Genomic DNA, 14,205 nt, shown 5'->3' with positions numbered 1-14,205 from the left:
ACAAAGTCATACATACACTGGTCCTGACTGCCTCCCCAGTCTTTGTATCCTACTCTTCTCCTCTCCTTTGTTCTAACTTTCTGGCCTCTTTGCTGTTCTTCTGCCTACGATGCTCTTTCCCTGAGATATCTGCATGGATGACTTCCTTACTTCCTTAGCAGCATACTCCAGTGTTATCTGTCTTTGGAGACCCTGCTGCAGCCCCACCCCCCTATCCTCAATAGGGTACATACATATATGTACATATCAACACATCCCTGATGGAAAGAATCTTTTTTTAAATATATATTTATAGGATTTTTCAAAGCTTTTGTTCATTCAGATGAGAAAAATATCATAGGTGGTAGCAGAGCAATTTGTTCTGTTTTCCTTGAGGCAGACTGCTGGGCCCATCAGGCATGATTCTGGATACTTGATGGCAATCAGTCTGCTGGTGTGGGAGTCCCCTGCAGTCAGCAGAAGAGATCACACCCTAATACTTGGCAGCAACAGGATTTAGGAGAGGCAGGTCCCAGAATCCATCCTGTGAGACCAGGTTATCCAAAAGCCAGCTGCTACTTTCAGTTGGTAAGAGATTTAGGAACCACAGGCACTTTGTCTCTTTAGGGTTAGGGGAAAAGAGTATATTGGAGCACAAATGAAATGACCCAAAAAGAGGCAGTCCTCTCATTCTTACTAGGCTCCAAGGAGGAATCACCAGTATGAATTATGAGTGAGGCCTCGAGGTGTTTTAAATCTACCTGTGAAGGGAATGAGTGCTTATTTGAGAAAATAAATGAAGGTGCTTTCCCTTTTAAAGCTAAGAAAATACAAAGCATGCATTTTAATATTTGCTTCCATTTATCTGTATCTCAAAACAGAACAAAAAGATGGATAAAAATTTTTCCTATGCATAAAAACCTGACGTATGTCAAAGTTAGTACAATTATTCTTTGGTATAATTTCCAGATTACATTCTGTTGCTTCACACTTCTACTTCTATCTACCTTCGAAAAATGTTTTAACAATTTAATATCTCACGTGAACATACTTTTAATGATGAATATAATTGTCATAAGGAAAAATTTTAATTAATTATCTTATTAGGCTTTTCAAAGGGGCAGTTGTTATTTTTGCTTGTCCCGTTTTCTTTTACACTATTATACAGGACTTCCCTGGTAGCTCAGCTGGTAAAGAATCCGCCTGCAATGCAGGCTGACCCCAGTTCGATTCCTGGGTTGGGAAGACCTCCTGAAAAAGGGATAGGTTACCCACTCCAGTATTCTTGGGCTTTCCTGGTGGCTCAGACGGTAAAGAATCCGCCTGCAGTGTGAGAGACCTGGTTCAATCTGTGAGTTGGAAAGATCCCCTGGAGGAGGGCATGGCAACCCACTCCAGTATTATTGCCTGGAGAATCCCCATGGACAGAGGAGCTTGGTGGGCTACAGTCCATGGAGTCACAAAGAGTTGGACATTACTGAGCGACTAAGCATAGCACACAACATATGACACATGTTACTTTTTTTGTCTTGCCTAGCTTGTAGGATCTCAGTTCCTCAAGCAGGAACTGAACCCAGGCCATGGCGGTGAAAGCCTAGGATCCTAATCCCTGACTAGGCCACAGGGAAACTCCTTTTGTTTTACACTTAGTCATATGGATTTCCTTTCAAGTTTTAAGATTATTTCAGAAAATTTGGGTACCTTTTTATTATTTAAATGATTTTACTTTTCAACTTTGAAAATGTAGTGAACATAAGAGGTCTTTAAGAAATAAGAAAATGTTAGTGAACATAAGAGGTCTATTTTTTCTGTACTCTTGAGAGTCTACAAAACTTTTTAGAAAGATCCCTGTATACTTATAAAGAAATGCTCATTGTTTTCTCTACAGTAAGTTTTCTCATATATGTTAGTTCTGCCCCATTCACTGTATTATTCAAATCTTTGCATTCTTTTAATTTTTCTATTTTTATAAAATTATACAAAAGCATCATGAATTCATTCTAAGTATTAAAAAAAATATTTGCAGTGAAGTTGTCCTTCTTGTGCACCTCTCCCCTCATCCTGACCCTTCTTCCCAGCAGGAATCTCAGGGTATGAAATGCCCTTTCAGACTGCCCGATATCTGCCTCTGTTTCCTTCTATGTATATCCAGGGGAATAGTTATTATTTTGTATTCTGATTTTTGCTCTAGTCGTAACGTTTTTCCTTTTATGCAGATGTTTATTTAAGACATAGTAAATACAGTTTCAGAAGCATTTTGTTTTCGTTATCAGACTTGTGACTCCTCTGAAGTATATTTTGTTCATGTTTTTTGCCAAAAAATCTTGTCTACTCGATACTGTGATTGAAACCTTACCTTGGGAATATCTTCATGGTCCGGTGGTTAGGACCCCAAGCTTCCACTGCAGGGAGCACAGGTTTGATCCTTGGTCAGGAAATTAATATCCCACAAGTCGAGTGGCACGACTGAAAAAAAAAAAAAAAAGAAACCTCGCCTTGTTTTATTTTTAATGGGCCTAATAAGCTTTATGGAAACTCTTTAGCTTCTATTTGTTGCATTTTGGTTTGTGTGTAGGATGCTGAGGAAGACCATGAAAGAATACATCAAATGGTTTTACTGAGAAAGCTTTGTCTGCCAATGTTGTGTTTTCTGCTTCACACCATATTGCATAGTACCGGTCAGTATCAGGAATGCCTGCAGTTAGCAGATATGGTGTCCTCTGAGCGCCACAAACTATATTTGGTAAGTTCTAGAGCGTTTGCACTTGTAAATTTTAATGATTTGATGTCCTTTGTAGTAATATTTGGGGCGTCCCAGGTAGCATTAGTGGCAAAGATCCCACCTGTTAATGCAGGAGACGTTAGGGACTCAGATTTGATCCCTGAGTCAGGAAGATCCCCTGGAAAGACTGAAGTGACCTAGCATGCACACAAGTAGTAATATTTAATTTTGTGAGATGTATATATTCTTTAAATGTTCTTAGATTTTCTTAAAGTAATGATCCAGTTTTCATGTTTGTGCTTCTCTATACAGAATATGTTTACATATCTAAGCAGTTAAAAGTATATTGACTGGCCCAGAGAAGTAGATTTGAGCTATGCTAATATGCTGACCTCTGGCTACATAAATCTTAAAGAGGAATTTCTTCTTGCATTAAGCTAATCAGGTTGATTAGGTGACTATAAATTTACACTCTTCTTTGTTCTCATTCTTAACATTTTCTCTTTTTTAAAAACAGGTGTTTTCTAAGGAAGAATTAAGGAAATTGCTACAGAAGTTAAGAGAATCCTCTCTAATGCTCCTTGACCAGGGCCTTGATCCATTAGGATATGAAATTCAGTCATAATACAGTCATTCTTTGTAATCTAGATAATTTCCATGATAAATGGAATTTTTTTGTAAAATATATGTATTTATAATTACTGAGTTTTTTCTTTTCCATTATCATGGGGAAAATGTAAAATTTAGGCATTGAATTTTGTACTTTTAAGAATATTATGGTGAGACTTCGAAAGTTTAATGTGTTATATCGTTTCCCTGTGTTTATTAATAAAACTATATGAAAATTAAAATTTTTGTTCATATGAATTCCAGGAATGCCCCTCTGTGATATAAAAAGAAGTTAAATTTTCTATTCTTTTTCCCTGTGATCATAAGTACTCTAAAATCTTAAAATTATAAAAATAGAAAGTCCTGATATATTTTTAAGCCAGATATGTAACTCCTCATCATAAAATTTAGTGTTTTTTAAATATTACAATTAATTAGGTGAACAAAGCAAGAATGTTTTCTAAAATAATATTATGCTGTTATTTTACTTTGAAGCCACTTCTGGTTTATTAATTCTCATTCAGTAAACCTGATTTCATAAGTTGCAGCATGTAAAGACTTAGCATCGTATCTGGCACACAGCGAACACTGAATACATTGGGGACTATAAAATGAGTGAGATCTTATCTAGCCCTTCTGGTAGGGAAAATACAATAAATATGTCTTTTAAATGCATTAAAAAATACAAGTAATCTGAGTAGGAAGGAACTATTTTCAGCTAAGAGATTTCTGAGGAAGTAGTATTTGAGCTGGAGTCTGGGTAATGCATTGAATTTGCAAAGACAGACATCAAGAAAGGTAACGCACTACAAGTTTAAGAAATCAGCATGAGCAAGGCCTGCAAATGATGAGTGCATGTTTGTGAATCAGCATTTGTGCCAAATTGACTAGTGACTAGGACTCATAAATAGATAACCAAAAGGGAGAATGTGGCTCTAAGAGGAAGCGAGATGTAGATTAGCAGTTCCCAAACCTGGTTGATCATCTGACTCATCTGGTGAGTTTCTTATATGTATTTACATATGCTGCCCCAAGAGCTGGGGATGGGAGTCATACAATTTGTATTTGGTGTAAATATAACACCGTAACTGATCTTAATACACCATAAGTAATCTAAGTTCAGGACATTCTGGCTTAAATCAGAGACGGGTATTGATCCTTCTGTATCCAACGCAAACAGCAGGAGCTGACCACGAAACTGGCCTGGCATCACTTGGGAAGAGGTGTAGAGATGTCAGACTCTGCCTCAAGTTTTGATTTATGCTAGTTCAAGTGTTCTAAAGAATAATTGTTTACCTAACAAAACCTCTTTTATTCTTATACCTCGGTAGAGCAGAATGAACTGATGTGAGAGTGTAAACCTAACAAAATGTGTACCAGATTTTATTCAGAAAACTACAAAATGCTAATGAAACCAAAGGAGCAAAATAAGTGGGGAGAGACACCATGTTTATTAATTAGAGATTCAACACAGTAACAATTTAAATTCTCCCCCCATGTTGGTATATAGGTTTAACACAATTCCTATGAAATTCTGGCATGAGGCAGAGTATGTAAATTGGTATGGTGGAATTAATGCTAATTTTCTTAGGTGTGATACTGGTATTGTGGCTGGGTAGGAGAGTGTTCTGGGTAGGAAGCATACTGAAATATTTAGAAATGAAAGGTCATGAAGTCTGTACTTTACTTTGAAATGGTTTAGCTTTAAAATAAAAGTCTACATAGATAAAGCAAATATGAAAAAATGTTAACCAGTGAATCTATGGACCAGTGAATCTGTGGGAAGGGCACAAGATTTAAATTTTTTCAAATAAAAATTGGGGTGGAGTTTAGTAAATTATGAGGAAAACAACTGAATATCTGTATGGAAAATAGTCAACCTTGACCCTTAATTGATACTGTGCACAAAAATTAGTTAAAGGTAGATTATAAACCTGAATAAAAACACTAAAACTGTACAACTTAAGAAAAATAGAGAATATCTTTGTAACCTAGAGGGTAGGTAAAGATTTACTAAACAAAAGACAGCAGTTACATTAAGGAAAAAGATTGATTACTTAGACTTCATCAAAATACAAAATTTATGCTCAGATATGGCGATGGCACCCCACTCCAGTATTCTTGGCTGGAAAATCCCATGGACGGAGGAGCCTGGTAGGCTGCAGTCCGTGGGGTCGCTAAGAGTCAGACATGACTGAGCAACTTCCCTTTCACTTTTCACTTTCATGCATTGGAGAAGGAAATGGCAACCCACTCCAGTGTTATTGCCTGGAGAATCCCAGGGACAGGGGAGCCTGGTGGGCTGCTTTCTATGGGGTCACACAGAGTTGGACACGACTGAAGTGACTTAGCAGCAGCAGCAGCATGCAGATAACACCACTTTAATGGCAGAAACTGAAGAGGAACTAAAGAGCCTCTTGATAAACGTGAAAGAAGAAAGTGAAAAACTGGCTTAAAACTCAGCATTCAGAAAAGGAAGATCATGGGATCTGATCCCGTCATGGCAAATAGATGAGGAAAAAGTGGAAACAGCGACAGATTTCATTTTCATGGGCTCCAAAACTGCAGATGGTGACTGCAGCCATGAAATTAAAAGACGCTTGCTCCTTGAAAGAAAAGCCATGCCCAACCTAGACAGCTTATTAAAAAGCAGAGACATCACTTTGCCAACAAAGATCCATATAGTCAAAGGTCTTTCCAGTAGTCCTGTTCAGATGTGAGTTGGACCATTAAGAAAATTGCTGAAGAATTGATGCCTTTCAAATGTGGTGTTGGAATAGACTTCAGAGTCCCTTGGACAGCAAGGAGATCTAACCAGTCAATCCTAAAGGGCATCAGCCCTGAATATTCATTGCAAAGACTGATGCTGAAGCTGAAACTCCCAATACTTTGGCACCTGAGGCAAAGAGCCGACTCACTGGAGAAAAACCTTGATGCTGGGAAAGACTGAGGGCAAGAGAAGGGAGGGACAGAGGGTGAGATTATTTGGGTGGCATCACTGACTCAATGGACATAAGTTAGAGTAAACTCTGGGAGACAGTGAAGGACAGAGAGGCCTGGCATGCTGCAGTCCATGGGGTCACAAAGAGTTGAACATGACTTGGTGGCTGAATAACAACAATGCTCTTTAAAAATACCATTAAGAAAATGAAGCACAGAGTGGGAGAAAATATTTGCCAAAGGAAAACTGGCTCAAAAAAAACTTGTTTCCAGCATATATAAAGAACTCTTGTAACTCAGGGTAATTTCCTGTTGGACTCAGTAGATAGGACTCTGCGCTTCCGTTTCAGGGGGCTTGGGTTAGATCTCTGGTGGGGGAACTAAGATCCTACACAAGGAGGCCAAAAAAAAAAAGAACTCTTCAGTTTAGTTGCTCAGTCGTGTCCAACTCTGCGACCCGATGAATCACAGCACACCAGGCCTCCCTGTCAATTACCAGCTCCCGGAGTTCACTCAAACTCATGTCCATTGAGTCGGTGATGCCATCCAGCCATTTCATCCTGTCGTCCCCTTCTCCTCCTGCCTGCAATCCTCCCCTGCATCAGGGTTTTTTCCAACTCTTCACATGAGGTGGCCAAAGTATTGGAGTTTCAGCTTCAGCATCAGTCCTTTCAATAAACACCCAGGACTGATCTTTGGGATGGACTGGTTGGATCTCCTTGCAGTCCAAGGGACTCTCAAGAGTCTTCTCCAACACCACAGTTCAAAAGCATCAATTCTTTGGTGCTCAGCTTTCTTCACAGTCCAACTCTCACATTGATACATAGCCTTGACTAGACGGACGTTTTACAAGACCTTTTAGAACTAACACCCAAAAAAGATGTCCTTTTCATTATAGGGGACTGGAATGTAAAAGTAGGAAGTCAAGAAACACCTGGAGTAACAGGCAAATTGGGCCTTGGAATGCAGAATGAAGCAGGGCAAAGACTAATAGAGTTTTGCCAAGAAAATGCACTGGTCATAGCAAACACCCTCTTCCAACAACACAAGAGAAGATTCTACACATGGACATCACCAGATGGTCAACACCGAAATCAGATTGATTATATTCTTTGCAGCCAAAGATGGAGAAGCTCTATACAGTCAACCAAAACAAGACCAGGAGCTGACTGTGGCTCAGATCATGAACTCCTTATTACCAAATTCAGACTCAAATTGAAGAAAGTAGGGAAAACCGCTAGACCATTCAGGTATGACCTAAATCAAATCCCTTATTCAGTAGAAGTAAGAAATAGATTTAAGGGCCTAGATCTGATAGATAGAGTGCCTGATGAAGTATGGAGTGAGGTTCGTGACATTGTACAGGAGACAGGGATCAAGACCATCCCCATGGAAAAGAAATGCAAAAAACCCAAATGGCTGTCTGAGGAGGCCTTACAAATAGCTGTGAAAAGAAGAGAGGTGAAAAGCAAAGGAGAAAAGGAAAGATATAAACATCTGAATGCAGAGTTGCAGAGAATAGCAAGAAGAGATAAGAAAGCCACCTTCAGCAATCCATGCAAAGAAATAGAGGAAAAGAACAGAATGGGAAAGACTAGAGATCTCTTCAAGAAAATTAGAGATACCAAGGGAACATTTCATGCAAAGATGGGCTCGATAAAGGACAGAAAAGGTATGGACCTAACAGAAGCAGGAGATATTAAGAAGAGGTGGCAAGAATACACAGAAGAACTGTACAAAAAAAGATCTTCACAACCCAGATAATCATGATGGTGTGATCACTCATCTAGAGCCAGACGTTCTGGAATGTGAAGTCAAGTGGGCCTTGGAAAGCATCGCTGCGAACAAAGCTAGTGGAGGTGATGGAATTCCAGTTGAGCTGTTTCAAATCCTGAAAAATGATGCTGTGAAAGTGCTGCACTCAATATACCAGCACATTTGGAAAACTCAGCAGTGGCCACAGGACTGGAAAAGGTCAGTTTTCATTCCAATCCCAAAGAAAGGCAATGCCAAAGAATGCTCAAACTACCGCACAATTGCACTCATCTCACACACTAGTAAAGTAATGCTCAAAATTCTCCAAGCCAGGCTTCAGCAATATGTGAACCGTGAACATCCTGATGTTCAAGCTGGTTTTAGAAAAGGCAGAGGAACCAGAGATCAAACTGCCAACATCTGCTGGATCATGGAAAAAGCAAGAGAGCTCCAGAAAAACATCTATTTCTGCTTTATTGACTATGCCAAAGTCTTTGACTGTGTGGATCACAAGAAACTGTGGAAAATTCTGAAAGAGATGGGAATACCAGACCACCTGAGCCGCCTCTTGAGAAATCTGTACACAGGTCAAGAAGCAGCAGTTAGAACTGGACATGGAACAACAGATTGGTTCCAAATAGGAAAAGGAGTATGTCAAGGCTGCATATTGTCACCCTGCTTATTTAACTTCTATGCAGAGTACATCATGAGAACGCCGGACTGGAAGAAACACAAGCTGGAACCAAGATTCTGGCAGAAATATCAATAACCTCAGATATGCAGATGACACCACCCTTATGGCAGAAAGTGAAGAGAAACTAAAAAGCCTCTTGATGAAAGTGAAAGTGGAGAGTGAAAAAGTTGGCCTAAAGCTCAACATTCAGAAAATGAAGATCATGGCATCTGGTCCCATCACTTCATGGGAAATAGATGGGGAAACAGTGGAAACAGTGTCAGACTATTTTTTGGGGGCTCCAAAATCACTGTAGATGGTGATTGCAGCCATGAAATTAAAAGACGCTTACTCCTTGGAAGAAAAGTTGCGACCAACCTAATTAGTATATTCAAAAGCGGAGACATTGCCGACTAAGGTCCGTCTAGTCAAGGCTATGGTATTTCCAGTGGTCATGTATGGATGTGAGAGTTGGACTGTGAGGAAGGCTGAACGCCGAAGAATTGATGCTTTTGAACTGTGGTGTTGGAGAAGACTCTTGAGAGTCCCTTGGACTGCAAGGAGATCCAACCAGTCCATTCTAAAGGAGATCAGCCCTGGGTGTTCTTGGAAGGAATGATGCTAAAGCTGAAACTCCAGTACTTTGGCCACCTCATGCAGAGAGTTGACTCATTGGAAAAGACTCTGATGCTGGAGGGAAATGGGGGCAGGAGGAGTAGGGGACGACCGAGATGAGATGGCTGGATGGCATCACTGACTCGATGGACGTGAGTCTGAGTGAACTCTGGGAGTTGGTGATGGACAGGGAGGCCTGGCGTGCTGCGATTCATGGGGTCACAAACAGTCGGACACGACTGAGCGACTGAACTGAACTGAACTGGGACGGACCTTTGTTGGCAAGGTCCTTTGTTGTCTCTGCTCTTCAATATGCTCTCTAGGTTGGTCATAACTTTCCTTCCAAGGAGTAAGCATCTTTTAAATTTCACAGCTGCAATCACCGTCTGCAGTGATTTTGGAGCCCCAAAAATAAAGTCTGACACTGTTTCCACTGTTTCCCCATCTATTTCCCTTGAAGTGATGGGACCAGATGCCATGAGCTTAGATTTCTGAATGTTGAGCTTTAGGCCAACTTTTTCACTCTCCTCTTTCACTTTCATCAAGAGGCTTTTTAGTTCCTCTTCACTTTCTGCCATAAGGGTGATGTCATCTGCATATCTGAGATGATTGATATTTCTTCCTGCAATCTTGATTCCAGCTTGTGCTTTTTCCAGCCCTGTGTTTCTCATGATGTACTCTGTATATAAGTTAGATAAGCAGGGTGACAATATACAGCCTTGACATACTCCTTTTCCTATTTGGAACCAGTCTGTTGTTCCATGTCCAGTTCTAACTGTTGCTTCCTGACCTGCATATAGGTTTCTCAAGAGGCGGCTCAGGTGGTCTGGTATTCCCATCTCTTTCAGAATTTTCCACAGTTTCTTGTGATCCACACAGTCAAAGACTTTGGCATAGTCAATAAAGCAGAAATAGATGTTTTTCTGGAGCTCTCTTGCTTTTTCCATGATCCAGCAGATGTTGGCAGTTTGATCTCTGGTTCCTCTGCCTTTTCTAAAACCAGCTTGAATATCTGGAAGTTCAAGGTTCATGTATTGCTGAAGCCTGGCTTGGAGAATTTTGAGCATTACTTTACTAGCGTGTGAGATGAGCGCAACTGTGCAGTAGTTTGAGCTTTCTTTGGCATTGCCTTTCTTTGGGATTGGAATGAAAACTGACCTTTTCCAGTCCTGTGGCCACTGCTGAGTTTTCCAAATGTGCTGGCATATTGAGTGCAGCACTTTCAAAGCATCACTTTTCAGGCTTTGAAATAGCTCCACTGGAATTCCATCACCTCCACTAGTTTTGTTTGTAGTGATGCTTTCTAAGGCCCACTTGACTTCACATTCCAGGAGTCTGGGTATAGGTGAGTGATCACATCATCATGATTATCTGGGTCATGAAGATCTTTTTTTGTACAGTTCTTCTGTGTATTCTTGCCACCTCTTCTTAATATCTTCTGCTTCTGTTAGGTCCAAACCATTTCTGTCCTTTATCAAGCCCATCTTTGCATGAGATGTTCCCTTCATATCTCTGATTTTCTTGAAGAGATCTCTAGTCTTTCCCATTCTGTTGATATCCTCTATATCTTTGCATTGATCACTGAGGAAGGCTTTCATATCTCATTGCTATTCTTTGGAACTCTGCATTCAGATTCTTATATCTTTCCTTTTCTCCTTTGCTTTTCGCCTCTCTTCTTTTCACAGCTATTTGTAAGGCCTCCTCAGAGAGTCATTTTGCTTTTTTGCGTTTCTTTTCCATGGGGATGGTCTTGATCCCTGTCTCCTGTACAATGTCACTAACCTCCGTCTATAGTTCATCAGGCACTCTGTCTATCAGATCTAGTCTCTTAAATCTATTTGTCACTCTACTGTTTAATCACAAGGGATTTGATTTAGGTCATTTAATAATACAAAGACAAAAAAAAAGTACTAGAACAGATGATTCTTAAAGGAGGACAAATACCTAACCAGTGTACCCATGAAAAATGCTCAGTGGTGAACACAGATTAAAACCATGAGATATCACTATACCTCCATCAGAATGGTTAAAATCAAAAAGACTAACAACCAAACGTGTGAAAAGATGTGGAATATCTGACTTGGACACAGTAAAATGGGTAGTCTTTGGGGGAACGTTTTGACTATTATAATCACCTACTCTTTAACCTAGAAATTTCATGCCTACATATTTACATTAGAGAAATGAAAATAAATTCCACAAAAAGACCTGTAGAAAATATACATAGCAGCATTATTTATAATAGCCTCAGACTGGAAACCCAAATGTCTAATGACTAAACAAAGGCATACTACTCAGCAATGTGAAAAGGAAAGAATTGCTCTATTCAGCAAAACCTAGCCACAAATAGTAAATACTATATGATAATTTATATGAAGTTCTAAAATAGTCAAAAACTATTCTAAGGTGAAGAAATATTAGAATAGTGATTTCCTCTTTGGTGTGGGGTGGGGATTTTCTAGGGAATTTCTGTGGTGATGGAAAAGTTCTATACCTTTAGAGAGGTGTGGATTACAAAGTGTATCCAAGTGTCAAAAACTATAATATATGATTTGTGCATTTGAGGGAATTTAAATTGGCTGTTTAAAAATTAAATGGGGTGGGAATACTAGAAACAAAAATGGCAGTTACTGAAGCAGGAGATGAGTACAGGAAGGTTCGCCATACTATTTTAATTTTGCATATATTTGGAATTTTTCATAATGAAAAGGAGGGGAAATGGGCTGGAAGCCATAGAAATTTGGGTTTGAATCTATTCAGTCCCAAAGTAAGGCAATGCCAAAGAATGCTCAAAGTACCACACAGTTGCACTCATCTCAAACGCTAGTAAAGTAATGCTCAAAATTCTCCAAGCCAGGCTTCAGCAATACGTGTACCGTGAACTTCCAGATATTCAAGCTGGTTTTAGAAAAGGCAGAGGAACCAGAGATCAAATTGCCAACATCCACTGGATCATGGAAAAAGCAAGAGAGTTCCAGAAAAACATCTCTTTCTGCTTTATTGAGTATGCCAAAGACTTTGACTGTGTGGATCACAACAAACTGTGGAAAATTCTGAAAGAGATGGAAACATCAGACCACCTGACCTGCCTCTTGAGAAACCTACATGCAGGTCAGGAAGCAACAGTTAGAACTGGACATGGAACAACAGACTGGTTCCAAATAGGAAAAGGAGTATGTCAAGGCTGTATATTGTCACCCTGCTTATTTAACTTATGTGCAGAGTACATCATGAGAAATGCTGGGCTGGAAGAAGCACAAGCTGCAATAAAGATTGCCGCGAGAAGTATCAATAACCTCAGATATGCAGATGACACCGCCCTTATTATGGCAGAAAGTGAAGAGGAACTAAAAAGCCTCTTGAAAGTGAATGAAGACAGTGGAAAAGTTGGCTTAAAGCTCAACATTCAGAAATCTAAGATCATGGCATCTGGTCCCATCACTTCATGGGAAATAGATGGGGAAACAGTGGAAACAGTGTCAGACTTTATTTTGGGGAACTCCAGAATCACTGCAGATGGTGATTGCAGCCATGAAATTGAAAGACGCTTACTCCTTGGAAGGAAAGTTATGACCAACCTAGACAGCATATTGAAAAGCAGAGACATTACTTTGCCAACAAACGTCCATCTAGTCAAGGCTATGGTGTTTCCAGTGGTCATGTATGGATGTGAGAGTTGGACTGTGCAGAAAGCTGAGTGCCGAAGAATTGATGCTTTTGCACTGTGGTGTTCGAGAAGACTCTTGAGAGTCCCTTGGACTGCAAGGAAATTGAACCAGTCCGTCCTAAAGGAGATCAATCCTGGGTGTTCACCAGAAGGACTGATGCTGAAGCTGGAACTCCAATACTTTGGCCACCTCATGTGAAGAGTTGACTCATTGGAAAAGACTCTGATGCTGGGAGGGATTGCAGGCAGGAGGAGAAGGGGATGACAGAGGATGAGATGGCTGGATGGCATCACCGACTCGATGGACATGAGTTTGTGTGAACTCCGGGAGTTGGTGATGGACAGGGAGGCCTGGCGTGCTGCGATTCATGGAGTCGCAAAGGGTCGGACACGACTGAGGGACTGAACTGAACAGAACTCATCTATTCTAGCTGCAAGATAACATTCATTACCTCTATTCCAACATCTGTCAATGAGACTAAGGATAATAATCACGTTTCGGGACTAGTAAGGATTAGGGCTCCTGTGCTTTGGTGAAGAAGGTAGAGAAAACCACTTACCCAACTACGTCAGCCTGGAGATGTGCAAAAGTTCTGAAACAATGGGCAACTAACTGGGTGAATGTCAGAAATTGAGGTTAGGGTCTTGGATGCCTTGAATGAAGGCAGTTGTAATCTATTAAATATTTTTATATTTTAACCCAAATTTCAGAGTTCATATTTTAACTTCAAATATTCTAAGAGAAATAGAGGAGTGATAAAAATAAAATTTATCAATCATGTTAAGATTATCAGTCTAAATCTGTTATCACAAGGAAACAGTGAATTGAGTAGACTAAAAGAAGACAGGTTATCTAAGGCTAGGTTCTTAACTGGGGAGCAAATGAGGTAAACAGTAAATCACTGCTGAGTTCTGCAGATCGAAACTGCAAGAGAGGATAGCAGTGTGAACCTACAATTGAAAAGGCACACAATTCTTGTAAGAATTGGTAGAGCATTGTGACATGACAGGAAGAAAAGTGTAATCGGGAAGACCCTGTTAGGAAAGCCAGATTTCAGACTTTCCCTAATTAACTTCTCATCTTAATTTGAATCATTTCCTTGGGGGATGACTTCCTCCCCAAGTTAGATCAGGCTCTCTTAGTATGCATTCATAGAATCATATTTTGTACTTCTTCAGACACTTTCATTTGTTGTGGTTTATAATTGTATGTCTTCTGTCACTGACATCTATGAGAAGGGGTTT

At 39.9% G+C, this 14,205-nt stretch overlaps 1 protein-coding gene across 1 annotated transcript in view; it reads left to right on the top strand.

Moving 5' to 3' along the window:
• Positions 1–3,552, top strand: part of NUP107 (nucleoporin 107) — a 47,332-nt gene extending 43,780 nt beyond the window's left edge. The window contains exons 27-28 of the mRNA XM_069584662.1: positions 2,555–2,722; positions 3,219–3,552. Coding sequence (XP_069440763.1) covers positions 2,555–2,722; positions 3,219–3,326 — 276 coding nt within the window. The 3' untranslated portion in view covers positions 3,327–3,552. The remainder of the gene's footprint in view (positions 1–2,554; positions 2,723–3,218) is intronic.
• Positions 3,553–14,205: the final 10,653 nt, after the last annotated feature.

The sequence above is a fragment of the Ovis canadensis genome, chromosome 3 (genome assembly GCF_042477335.2).
Source record: "Ovis canadensis isolate MfBH-ARS-UI-01 breed Bighorn chromosome 3, ARS-UI_OviCan_v2, whole genome shotgun sequence".
Taxonomy (NCBI): domain Eukaryota; kingdom Metazoa; phylum Chordata; class Mammalia; order Artiodactyla; family Bovidae; genus Ovis; species Ovis canadensis.
This window is presented reverse-complemented; position numbering and strand designations above follow the sequence as displayed.